This window comes from Saimiri boliviensis, chromosome 7 (genome assembly GCF_048565385.1).
Source record: "Saimiri boliviensis isolate mSaiBol1 chromosome 7, mSaiBol1.pri, whole genome shotgun sequence".
Classification (NCBI taxonomy): Eukaryota; Metazoa; Chordata; class Mammalia; order Primates; family Cebidae; genus Saimiri; species Saimiri boliviensis.
Genome location: NC_133455.1, coordinates 118,782,918 through 118,797,532, shown reverse-complemented (window position 1 = coordinate 118,797,532; position 14,615 = coordinate 118,782,918). Strand labels below are relative to the sequence as shown.

The 14,615-nt window shown below is 34.9% G+C and overlaps 1 protein-coding gene across 1 annotated transcript; it reads right to left on the bottom strand.

Annotated features, from left to right (window-relative positions):
* Window positions 1-109: 109 nt before the first annotated feature.
* LOC101031808 (taste receptor type 2 member 46-like) lies at window positions 110-14,309 on the bottom strand. The gene has a single exon (XM_074403282.1). It carries the CDS (start codon window positions 10,717-10,719, stop codon window positions 9,817-9,819), a length of 903 nt encoding a protein of 300 aa, XP_074259383.1. The 5' UTR covers window positions 10,720-14,309; the 3' UTR covers window positions 110-9,816.
* Between the last annotated feature and the right edge of the window lie 306 nt (window positions 14,310-14,615).

Below are 14,615 nucleotides of genomic sequence, written 5' to 3'. Positions count from 1 at the left end.
CTCCCCATGTTATCCCTCCCCAACTCCCCACCCCCCACTGTCCCTCCCCTAGTTCCTCCTGACAGACCCCAGTGTGTGATGCTCCCCTTCCCGTTTCCATGTGTTCTCATTGTTCGACACCCACCTATGAGTGAGAAAATGCAGTGTTTGATTTTCTGCTCTTGTGTCAGTTTGCTGAGAATGACGGTTTCCAGGTTCATCCATGTCCCTACAAAGGACACGAACTCATCGTTTTTTATGGCTGCATAGTATTCCATGGTGTATATGTGCCACATTTTCCCTGTCCAGTCTATCATCAATGAGCATTTGGGTTGGTTCCAAGTCTTTGCTATTGTAAACAGTGCTGCAATGAACATTCATGTGCATGTGTCCTTATAATAAAATGATTTATAATCCTTTGGATATATACCCAGTAATGGGATTGCTGGGTCAAATGGGATTTCTATTTCTAGGTCCTTGAGGAAGTCGCCACACTGTCTTCCACAATGGTTGAACTAATCTACACTCCCATCAATTGTGTAAAAGTGTTCCTATTTCTCCACATCCTCTCCAGCATCTGTTGTCTCCAGATTTTTTAATGATTGCCATTCTAACTGGTGTGAGATGGTATCTCAATGTAGTTTTGATTTGCATTCCTCTAATGACCAGTGATGATGAGCATTGTTTCATATGTTTGTTGGCCTTGTGTACATCTTCTTTTGTAAAGTGTCTGTTCATATCCTTCACCCACTTTTGAATGTGCTTGTTTGTTTTTTTCTTGTAAATCTCTTTTAGTTCTTTGTAGATTCTGGATATCAGCCCTTTATCAGATGGGGAGATTACAAATTTTTTTCTCATTCTGTTGGTTGCTGATTCACTCTAATGATTGTTTCTTTTGCTGTGCAGAAGCTCTGGAGTTTAATTAGATACCATTTGTCTATTTTGATTTTTGTTGCCAATGCTTTTGATGTTTTAGTCGTGAAGTCCTTGCCTATGCCTATGTCCTGAATGGTTTTGCCTAGATTTCCTTCTAGGGTTTTTATGGTGTTAGGTCTTATGTTTAAATCTTTAATTCACGTGGAGTTAATTTTAATGTAAGGTGTCAGGAAGGGGTCCAGTTTCGGCTTTCAACACATGGCTAGATAGTTTTCCCGACACCATTTGCTAAGCAGGGAATCCTTTTCCCATTGCTTGTTTTTGTCAGGAACTTCAGGCCAATATTCATGATGAACATAGATGCAAAAATCTTCAATAAAATACTGGCAAACTGATTGCAACAGCACATCAAAAAGCTTACCCATCACAATCAAGTAAGTTTCATCCCGGGGATGCAAGGCTGGTTCAACATACACAAGTCTATAAACGTCATTCACCACATAAACAGAACCAAAGACAAAAATCACGATTATCTCAATAGATGCAGAGAAGGCCTTTGACAAAATTCGACAGCACTTTATGCTAAAACTGTCAATAAATGAGGCATTGAAGGAACACATCTCAAAAGAATAAAAGCTATTTATGACAAACCTACGGCCCATATCATACTGAATGAGCAAAAACTGGAAGCATTCCCTTTGAAATCCAGCACTAGACAAGGATGCCCTCTCTTACCACTCCTATTCAACATAGTATTGTAAGTTCTAGCCAGAGCAATCAGGCAAGAAAAAGAAATAAAGGGTATTCAATTAGGAAAGGAGGAAGTCAAATTGTCTCTATTTGCAGATGACATGATTGTAGATTTAGAAAACCCTATCGCCTCAGCCCAAAATCTCCTGAAACTGATAAGAACTTCAGTAAAGTCTCGGGATACAAAATCAATGTGCAAAAATTACAATCATTTCTATACAGCAAAACAGACTTAAAGAGAGCTAAATCAAGAACGAACTTCCATTCACAATTGCTACAAAGAAAATAAAATACCTAGAAATACCACTAACAAAGGATGTAAAGGACCTTTTCAAGGAGAACTACAAAGCACTACTCAACGAAACAAGATAGGACACAAACAGATGGAGAAACATTCCATGCTCGTGGTTAAGAAGAATCAGTTATCATGAAAATGGCCATACTGCCCAAAGTAATTTATAGATTCAATGCTCTCCTCATCAAGCTACCAATGACCTTCTTCACAGATCTGGAAAAAAACACCTTAAACTTCATATGGAACCAAAAGAGAGCCTGCATAGCCAAGTCAATGCTAAGCAAAAAGAACAAAGCTGGAGGCATCATGCTACCTGACTTGAAACTAATACTACAAAGTTACAGTAATCAAAACAACACGGTACTGGTACCAAAACAGAGATATAGACCAATGGAACAGAACAGAGGCCTCAGAGGCAATGCCACACATCTACAACCATCTGATCTTTGGCAATTGCCATTCTAACTGGTGTGAGATGGTATCTCATTGTAATTTTGATTTGCATTTTTCTGATGACCAGTGATGACTAGCTTTTTTTTCATATGTTTGTTAGCTGCATAAATGTCTCCTTTTGAGAAGTGTCTGTTCATATTCTTCACCCACTTTTTGATGGAGTTGTTTGTGTCTTTTAAATTTGTTTAAGTTTTTTGTAGATTCTTGCTATTAGCCTTTGTAGATCTTTGTAGATTCTTGATATTAGCAATCTACCCATATGACAAAGGGTAGATTGCAAAAATTTTCTTCCATTTAGTGAACCTGTTGGCAGAAACTCTACATTCAGGAAAAGAATGGGGGCTTATATTCAGAAATTTTTTTAAAAAGGAAAGTCAAACCAAGAATTTCATATCCAGCCAAACTAAACTTCATAAGTGAAGTAGAAATAGGATCTTTTTCAGACAAACAAATGCTAAGGGATTTCATTACCACCAGACCTGCCTCACAAGAGGTCCTGAAGGGATTGTTAATCATAGAAAGGAAAGATCATTATTGGCCACAACAAAATCACACTTAAGTACATAGACTAGTGTACTATAAAGCAACCACAGAAACCAGTCTGCATGATAATCAGCTAACAACATGATAAAAGAATCAAATCCCCACATAGCAACACTAACCTTGAATGTAAACAGGCTAAATGCCCCAATTAAAAGGCACAGAGTGGCAAGTGGAATAAAGAAGCAAGACCCAATGGTATGCTGTCTTCAAGAGACACACTCACATGCAATGATACCAATAAGCTCTAATTTAAAAGATGGAGAAAAATCTACCAAGCAAATGGAAAATAGAAGCAAGGTTGCTATTCTAACTTCTTTGTGTGTGTGTATGTTTTGTTTATTTGTTTTGAGTCAGGGTCTCACTCTGTTGCCCAGGCCATAGTGCAGTGGTGTGATCTCAGCTTACTGCAACCTCCATCCCATTGTCTCAAGAAATCCTTGCAACTCAACCTTGCAAGTAGCTGGGACCACAGGTGTGCAACACCATGACTGGCTAATTTTTGTATTTTTTTCTTGATAGAAAGGCCATGAACAATTTTCAGGTGAAGACATACACACAGCCAACCAACATATAAAAAATGCCCAATATGACTAATCATTAAAGAAATGCAATTCAAAACCACCATGAGATACCATCTTATATCAGTCAGAATAGCTATTACTAAAAACTCAAAGAAAACAACAGATTCTGGCAATGTGTGGTGAAAGGGAATGCTTTTATACTGGTGGTGGAGATGTAAATTAGTCCAGCAATTGTGGAAACTGGTATGGCAATTTTCCAAAAAACTTAAACCAGAATTACCATTCAACCCAGCAATCCCATTATTGGCTATATATCCAAAGAAATGTTAATTGTTCTAAGATAAAGACACATGCACGCAAATGTTCATGACAAAACTATTCACAATAGCAAAGACCTGAAATAAACCTAAAAGCCCATAAATGAGAGACTGGATAAAGAAAATATGGTATACATACAACATGGAATACCATGCAATCATTAAAAAACAAGATGATGCAGCAACATGGGTGGAGCTGGAGGCCATCATTCTAAGCCAACAAATACAGAAACAGAAAACCAAATACCACATGTTCTCAATTATAAGTGGGTGCTAAATATTGAGTACATATGGACACAAAGAAGCAAACACATGACATCAGGGTCTATGTGAACAGAGGTAAGAAGGAGAGTGAGGATCAAAGAGATATCCATATCCATCAAGTACTCTGCTTATCACCCAAGGGGCAAAATAATCTGTATACCAACCACCTGTGACATGAAATTTACTTACATAACAAACCTGCACATGTATCCCTGAACCTAAAATCAAAGCTAAAAAAGAAAAACACTGCAAAGTGGAATGAGATTTCTCTTTAAATAAGGTAGTATTGGAAGCCTCAATGATTCAGTGATATTGGAGGAGTACAATGTTTAGTGTTGATACTTGAGGAAGAGCAATCCAAGAAGAAGGGACACAATTATGAAGTCCCTGAGCCAATGCTTGTCATATTCCAGAAATGACACAAAGGCCAGTGTTGCTAGCATGAGATGAGCCAGGTGTTTCAGGACAGACAGGCAGACAAAATCAGATCCTTCAAATGATTGTAAGATTTTGTAAGGATTTGGCCTTTACTCTGAATTAGATGAAAGCCACGGAAAAATCTGGAGCAGAAGAATGGCATGATCAAATTTGCATTTTCACAGGCTCTGGTTGCTACCTTGAGAATACAACAGAATAAAAGGATGGGCAGAACTAGAAAGAGTAATTGGAAGCTGATAGCAAATATCCTTTCAAAATATGCAGAAGTTTATAAGAGTATGGCAGAGTGATGACAGGGGATTGGATTTTGCAAGTTTTTGAAGATAGAGTCAACAAAATTTGCTGATGCCTTAGAGACGAGTTCTGAAAGAGAAAATGTTGACTTCATTTTTTTTAGTCTAAGCATCTGAAAGTCTGAAGTGGTTATTAACAGAAGAGGGAAAGACTATAGAAGAAACAGATTTGAAAACTGGAGGGAAGATCAGTATTTTGATTTGGACATGTTAGTTCAAGTTCTTGTTACACAACCAAATAAAGATGTCAAATAGTCTATTAGAGAATGGATTCTGGAGACCAGGGTTGAGATCTGAGCTGAAGGATTAAATGTTGGTATCATTAAAACATAGAAAGTAAGTAAGACCATGACTAGATGAACTTACCTAAAAATGGGAGTAAAAAGAGAAGGAAAAAAACCCATAAATTTAAACTCTTATTTCATACCATCCACAAAAATTAACTCATAAGTAAATGATCACAGAAAAAAAACTTAAGAAATGAGATACTGACAGATACTGAGACATTGTACAAAATGGAAGAAATAAAAAATGGGTTAGTAAATCATAATTCTATCTATGAATTACTTCACTGATATCATTATGTAATTATATATAGATTATTATATACTTAAAATCTCCTGCCTATCAATCTATCAATATCTACATTGCTATTTTAAATAAAACTAAATTGGATACAGAGTCGCCATAACTCTGAATAGGTAGAAATTCAAGTAAAAACATTATTGCTGCTCTCACCGTCTCCCTAGATTTTTGGTCATATTATTTTTAAATGTAACTTTGACAGTTGAAGAAAAAAGAGGTTACATAATTTGTCATACATAAATAGATGTACATAAATACATAATATATATGAATATGTAAGTGAATAACCTTATTCCTCTCTACTGACCCATTTGGCTACATTATCAGTAAGGGGAGTGCATGAAATCACCAACAAAACAAGCATGATTGATTAAAGATTGTAGAATTCAGACCTTGAACAGTGTGATATTTTCAGTTTAAAGACAAGGGGAAGAACTAGCAAAGGAGACTGAGAGGTGATGCCCAGTGAACAAGGATAAAATCAGAAGAGGGCAGCATCTTCAAATGTAAATAAATTACATTCGATACTGCTAACAGAGCATGCAAAATGAAGACTAACCATTGGCAAGGCAACACACCTCACTGGTGATCTTACAAATGTCAGATTTAATGGACTGGTGACAGCAACATCCTCATTGGAATGGGTTGAATGGCCAATAGTTTTGAGGAGGCTGTGTACTTTGCTAAATAATTATTAACCAAGAGGAAAATAGAGTTGAAAAAGGTGAGTCCTGAGGTCAGCCTCCGATGTGAAAAATCAAAGACTCTCCGCCAGTTCTCAGAACTGAGCCAATTGGAGAAGCAGAGATAAAGGACTGAAAGAAATCTGAAGTCCTCCTGGTAATGAACAATGGAGGTGGTGTTACATTTTATATTCCTATTCAGTTAACCTTTCTGCCCTCTTCCAAAACCAGATGGATGATAGAATGAATGCACATTAGCATAAACTTAAATTGCACTTGCAGATGCTCTCCAGAATGTGGTATCTTTCCTGAGCAGAACGTGGTTTCTGGCACTTTGTATGTGGCTTTTGATTTGGTGAATGCTTTTTAATCTAGGCCTATTGTGAGAGAAAATCAAAACAATTTGCTTGGTGTGGTAAGAACAAAAGCACTGCTTCACTGTTTTAGTCAGGGCTATGTCACTTCTGTTTTCAGTTTAATTGGCATTTTGCAAAACATCAACCTAACTCAATATATTAATAATATTACTTTAATTGGTACCCATAAGGAGGAAGTGGTAAGTTCCTTAAACATAGTAAAATAGTATAACATTTAACAGAATTAAAATACCAGAAGAAGAGAGATATAAACTTCAGCAGATTCAGGGACTTGTAATACATGGTGCTTTTAGAGGTCCGACGCTCCTGGTCCTTGTGTCAAAACATCCTTTTTAAAGTAAATGCCATGTTGTCTGGTATATAATTCCTCTCACAAAAGAAAAGGCACAGTGTTTTGGGGCCTACTGGGATTTTTGAGTCAACATATTCCACATTTCAGGATATTGCTCTGATTCACTATTGGGAGTTTCCAAAGGCTACTGGTCTCAAGTGGAACCCAGAACAAAAAAGAGTTCTATAGAAGATACAGGCTCTGGCCCAAGCTGTTCTGCCCATTGTGCCAGATAATCCAGCAGAACTCAAACTTGCTAGAGGCATGCATAGTGGGCATTATAGGACTCTGTGCAAGTCTATGACAAATCCATAAGAGAGGGGAGAGCAAACCCCTAGGGAATTAATGCAAAACCATTTCCTCTTCAGCAGAGGAGTGCCCTCTGTCTAAAAAACAAAACAGCAGGTTCAGAAGATTAATCCAATCATAAAGCCCCTCTAAGCATGAATGCCTCTAAGCACAAGACACTGTGCAACTGTGGAAGTCATATGCCCATAAAGCCAGGCATGTCTGGAATACATGAGCAATGCAGAGTGGTACAAGGAGTAGAGAGTATTGGACACAAACATGTGCTTCCTCAGATTCACTGGACTGTCTCCTACTCTCTTGGCCAGCACTTTGCCTGATCCAGATCATCCTTCCTATTGGGGCTTGAATGGATCACCACACTGTGGGATGATATTTGACTTTCATAACAGCCACCAAGGGACTGGATGATGGAAGGCAGAACAGTAGAGATGGTAGTTCTGCCTCAGGTAAACCCTGGCCAATGGGAAATCAACAACAGAAGGCAGCTGAGCAGATACATTGTCCCTCCTCTCTCGTGTCCATGGATTCGTGCTGGCTATGGTTTCCCCTTGTAGCCACTCTGGAAGAGTAGTGGGAGCCAAGTGTACACATCTGATGACCATCATGCTATCTCTCTCACCTTATTGTGAAACGGCCACAACACAGTCACATACACACAACACACTGTTACATCACAACACATTGTTTCACATCTGCTCTCGCCTCAATTTACACGTGTCCCCACCATTGCTGCCCTGGCCTTACCTTCCAAATAAATGTCATCACTTTAATATCAGACATTGTGTTCTAGACCCCCAAAGCTATTTATTCAGTGGCATCATTATTATTCATACATTTTTCTGTGAATTTATAATATGGCAATTAAAATCTTCCTTGAGAAAGGATATTAAAACATTATATAAAAATCACATTTTAGTAAGGTCATTGATAACTAAATCAATTTTTAAAAATGAATAGCTATTTTCATTACATAATAACCATCTAGAAATATCACAATACAAACATATCATTCGCAATTGAAAAACAATACACGCATATATCCAAAAATATTTTATGTGCTTTTTTAAAGGTATTGTAATAGGTGCCATCTGATTTAGATGTTCAACCTTGTCTCCATCCATATCTTTCATCTGATGTAGTTGAATTGAGGCTATATTATAGTGATATTTCCCTTACAATTATGAAATAGCCACACTTTTACTCTGAGAAATGTTTCTTCTTAGATAATCCTGTAATCTCAACCAGAAACCAGAATAGGAAAATTCATGGAACTAGATTTTGTGATGTTTCATTTTCATTGGTTCACCACCCAGAAATATATAATTTATTCATGTATTTACCAATTTATTTGTTAATCAAAATACTTTTGGATACCTATCTTTTGTGCTATCTTGTAAGTCCTAGGAGTCAACAGTAAGCACGATCTCTATGATCTCTGCTTTTATGGTGCTTACGGTGTACCAGGAAAGATGTATGATAAGTAAATAACTAAATCAGATGATTTATCTAAAGGTTTTGATAACACTGTTAAAATTTCATAACCCCAAGAATTAACACAGTCTGTAGAATTTACTTGTTTAATGCTGTTATACACTTTCTTCCTGTAATGGAACTTGCTGTCACTAAATATATCAACACACTTTATCTCACTGCATTATTTGCAGCTAGATTATAATAAAACAAATATTTAAGTCATTTTCTATCATCAGTACATAGATTTCATAGATGTCATTTTAACATTTGCAGAAAGTTTAATTCAATGATTTTAATAATTTCTATACTATTTTTCCATTGATTATTTTTAAGTAATAAAGATTTGAGTTCATTTATGTGATGTTTACAAAGAATTTTAAATGTGGAAGTTATTGAAGGTAAATGGCAATTCAGGGACTCTGAGGTGGTTCAGAAATAAAACTAGAATATTTGACATCAGATCTCAACTTCTAAAAAGATTTTCTTCACCTCAAAAACTGGAAGAAATGACCTTTCTAACTGTATATGGAGACTTATGACAGCACTTGAGGTCATCAATGTGTTTCTGTCCAAATTACAGAAATGACTTTTTTCTCAGTTGTTCACATATTTGTGTAAAATCTAATATTCCTCAGTACTGTTTATAATAGACATATACAAAATTTATTCCAAATATATTTTTCATCCTTGAGTTTCATTTTGAGCATAGTTTTCTAACAATAATTGCTTGCTTTAAACTAAACATAAAAATAGAATTCATGATGAAATTGAAACTACCCCAAAGATAAAACTCATTATTGATTTAGAATAGAATTCTCATACCATCCCAAACACTAGATGTTCACATAATGATGTTTAAGCACACTATGGTACGCATGTATGATACAAATAACAGTGGAAAAGAGCAACTTTTTGTGAACTAAGCTGTTAAGTTCTTAACAATTATAAATGGAGATCATGAATTTTTCAAATAAGACATGATAATATGAAATGTATATGTGAAATACACATGGCTTCATTATTTTGAAAAATTTCTTACCATATTTTCTATAATTTGGCAGTTTGTAAAAAAATGATTAAGATTATGTTATTGCCACTGTCTCTTAAGTGTTTCATATACACATACACATGCATATATAGATACTTTTTAAGACTAACTTTAGGTAAAAGACTTTTCTAGGTCTACTTTTGGAAATTACTGAAAGACATACACTACAAAAAGCCAGCAGAAAGTATAAAATGTTCTAGACAGCATCAGTTTGTTTTGTCTTGGAGACACATGATGTCCCACTCATGAATCCAGAAATTTGAGAGTTTCTGGCCTCTTACTCAGCACCCACTCTGACACAAAATCAAAAGGAAGGTCTGTTTTAGCTTCTTGCTTCCCCAAATTAAGACGAATGAATGAAATGAAGGATATATAATTGCAGTAATTTGGCAGAGCATCAGGACAGGTTCATTCTGCAGTGTCCTTCTAAAATGCCAAATTGACGTGGTTAGGGACAGAACATAAATAACAAATAACAAGAGGAAGGAGATCACAGTTTGCAGAGCTTTTATGTGGACCTTGATGTCGAGATCTGTAGATCCTTTGCCATGGAGCTGCATCTTTTTGAGATGTTTACTCAGAGAACAGATTAACAGGAGAAAAGATGTCAGGGATAGAGTAAAGGGTATTAAGTTTGTAAGTGTGCTTACAGTCATATCAGACAGATGCGTTGTGTCACTCAATTTCATCTTCCAACTCACGTTTCCTTCATATTCTTTTGTCCAGATACTCTCATCCATGTTTAGCATGACAAGATGACAAACCAAAAATAACAAAGCCCCGAATAGTATCACTGGAATGACACTCTTAAGTCTCCTCTTTAGGTGAAGAAAAATAAAGTTGGAGAAATTGGCAATCTTGAGCAAATAAAATATGCTGAGGCTAGTAGCAAGCCAGTTGCTGAAATGGTTTGTTACTGCCCAGGCATTATTATTAGTAATTCTTGCTTCTAAACTAAACAAATCTGGATTAAACACAGTTGCATACCAATGTAGGAATATTACCCAGAGCAAACCAACTCTGGAGACTGCCAGAGCAGTGAGAATTTGGTCAGCAAAGGAGATCTTTTGCCTCTTGACCCACTCAGTGGAATTTACCAATGCTATGAAGCCATTAGCAAAATTTCCAAGAACAAATGTAACCACTAGTAGAATGGAAAAAATGATGCGTAGAAAAGTTACCATATCTGAACAGACAAAAAGACAGAAAAAAATGAAAGCCTAACAACACTGGCTGTGATTCTTTTAATACCCTGACCTTAAATTTTATATGCACCTGATTCCTGAATCTGCAGTAACATTCTTTTTACTTTCAAATACTGTGACCAGTGTCAAACAAAAAAGTACCAGTTAATGCTAATTGATGAGTTCAAAAAATGTATTTATGGAAAACATTCTAATGTTCAAACAGCTCAACTTAACTCATTCATTCAATGACTATTCTTGTTAGAGACTGGAAATATTCAACTGAAGTTGAAGTGAAGCCTGAATTTTCATTTGCCAGCATGCAAATAAAGACATATTCTCTTTCAATGTTTTGCAATGTTTCCCTCGTTTCACATCTCCATAATTTGTGTTCAGCAACTTTTGCTATTGGTTATGGAAATTTTACCACATAGTTCATAAAGTAAATGTCTAAATTCTTAAAGGGATATTAGTCATAACTAGGATCATCACCATGACCAATTTTATGCTAGATTTAAATAGACAAAATCCAAAATTTTTAATCCAAATCATCCAAAGTTTTCTTGAGAACCATGGGAAGGTCAATACACCTTAAAATCTTATTACTGCTAACCAGTACTTTTGTATGACATTATTGTTAACAAGCTCACAAAACATACACAGACAGACAAACACACACACACACACACACACACACACACACACACACCCCTCCAGAAAAAAAGGAATTTCCAAAATAATTTACAAAATGTAAAATGAGTTTCCAGGAGATCATCCTGGTAAAATTATTCCTTTTTTTCCCACTCAGAGTTTTTAACACATAAAAATGTATCAAACATATCTCTCATGCTTAGACCTTTGACAAAGTTCCTCTCGTCTATTTAATGTCTAAATATTTGTTATTTTATTAAAATATTCATCACTTTTAGAAATATTTCTGAGTATCACATTCTTTGACATATAATCTTGCAGTATTTTTTCACCACAGACAGGGTGACTACCTTGCTCCCGGACTCAGGGTTCTCAGATAACTTGCTTTGATTAACGGAAAATTGGTAAACTTCACACAGATTTGAGATGGCATCCACACTGGAGTTTCTTTTTCTTTTCTGTTTATTATGAGAACACCACCTGGCTACTACACTGTTCCCAGAAGGAGAATGAGAAAATAATGGAGTTAGTTTGCTCTGCGTGATCCAGCCTAAATTGGCCAAAGTCTAACTAGTTCCACGCTGCAGAACTTGGCCCATCTCAAGTCACCAGAGCCACCCACCAAACCCAGCTTAGAAAAACTTCATCCAAAGATATGTGAGATATCAATATGTAACGTAGTTTTGTAGAGGTTTCTCTGGCAGAAAAACCTACTTGATATAGGTACTCTGCTAAACCAAGAGTGTGGGAAATATGTCCACCCTTGTTGTATCAGGAATACAGAAACCAAAAGAAAAATAGATGAGGAATGACAAAGTTTTGACCTGCAAGGTAGATCATTAAAAGTAGAAAACACCTTTAGAAAGATCTGTGTACTGCAGGTAACATCTTCTCTTATTTCTACATGTTGTAGCTAAATTAAAGTTCATACTTCAACTCTCTTAGAGTTGTATATAAAGATACATAAATGGTAAATTTTTTCCTAGGTATATAATGAGCAGAGTAATCAATAATTTTTATGGTGCACTTCTCCTAACAAATAATTTTCAAATAAAAGTATAATGCACACTTATAAATGAGTCAAAATAAAAATGGTAAACACAGCAATGCATCATAAACATTCATGTACCCACCACATAGGGCAAGACATGGAACACTACCAAGAGCCTAGGGCTACTCCCATGCTGCTTTTCAAGCCCTTAAATGTTTCTTCACATCTCCTGAGGTAAGCAATACTCATAATTTATGATGATCATTTCCTTGGTTTTCTTTATGCCGTACCAACTAGGTATGCAACCCTAAACTCCTTAACATGGTTTTGCCTACTTTAAACCATGCATGGGTGTAGGTTCTTGTTCATAGCTTCTTGGACTCAATACTATGTTTCTGAAATTTGGTCACTTAGTCTGTGGCCATACCACTCTGAATGTACCTGATCTTATCTGAAATTTAGTCACATAGTCACGTGTATCTGTGATTTATATCTTTTCACTTATCTATATTGTTATTGTACAGATTTACTGCAGTGATTCATCCATCTTTAGTTGATGTGTATTTGGGGGATTTTCCTTTTTGAGCATTCATGAATAATGCTACTATGAGCATGCTTTCATATATCATTTGATGCAATTCCTTTGGATATCCAACTACTAGTAGAATTAGTAGAGAATCAAAAAATTTATATCAGCAAAATATTTTTCCAACACACGTGCACATATTATGATTTTTGAATGGCAACAATATGAGTGAAATTATTTTATTTAAGGATAACTTTAGGAATAATTGTCCCATGTATTTAATATCCACAGTACTATAATTTATCAAAAAATCAGTAATTTGTCACTTTGTGCATTGTAAATAAATTGGAAATAAGAACAAAAGGTGTCCAGCAATATATCAATATTGAAAATTTGATGTTTCAAATTAATAGTAAGAATTTGAATTTATACTCTTTGCTTATATTTTCTTTTTAAAGTTAAAGTTTAAAATTTTAACCTGCATTTATAACTACCATAATAGTCTATTTGACTTTATTCACTAAAAACTCTAATAATTGTATCTATGAGAATATGTAGTTTTGGTATAATTTTATATTCATTATTTTACTTTGTTTTTCTGCCTTTTAAATATTTTTATTATTGTGGAACATAGCACACAGACAGAAAGCAACAAAACCGAAATACACAGTAAGAGAAGAAATTATAACATTACCCCTGTGTTTGCCACATCTTGGTCATAAAATAGAATTTTTTAGCCATCCAGACACTCCCCATATATGCCTTCTTGTAGATCTTATTCTCCTCTTGTTTTCCCCCTCCCTACTATCCCTAGTGTTATGATAGTCATTCATGTTTCATTTTAGAGTTTTGTCACCAATGTAATAAATTACAATGTATTAAAGCTATATTTTTGAAAATACTATATAAATGGAATTTAAATGAATGTTTTTTACTATTGATAGTTCCTCTTACATCTGTATTATCTAATTAGCTCAAATTTCTTAATTTTCTTTGTTATATACATTCTTTGTAAACATGTCTCTCTAGTTGGTTCATTTTGATTGCTGTGTAGTATTCTATTACACAGATATGACATAATTTATTTATCTATTTTAAATAGATTGATGGGCATTTAAGAAACTTCTCAACTTAGCTATGAAAACACAGTGATATGCATGTGTTTGTGCGTGTATGTTTTCTGGTAAGAGTACCTGTACTGGGTCTTAATTAAGATGTGGTCCTTCATCTTCATCAGATAATGCGATACTAAGCCAAGGAATTATATCAATTTATAATCTTAGGAGCAGTGTTTGAAAATTCTCATTGCTTCATGTCCTTTTCAAAATAAGTAATATCAGAATAATTTTCATACTTTTATATTTATATAAAATATTATTAAACTTAACATTTTATAATTCTTTTTTATTCAAATTTAGAATGTAAATTTAGTTCAAAAAATTACGTATTACTTTATTATTCTATGATTATGATTTATATACATTTTTTGAGAATGAATTCTGTATTTCATAACATTCATATTCTATTATTACATTTTCTAATTTTTTTCTTGAAGTTTCAAATTCTCATTTGATATCAACAAGTAAAATGATATCAGAGATATTTCCTTCAATCAAACATTATGTCAAGTGATTTTGAGAAAATATGATTAGTTATTAGCATATTGCAAGAGAAATTTCGATTGTTTAACAATGCCTGAAAGGATTCAAAGTGTTGAAATATAAAAAA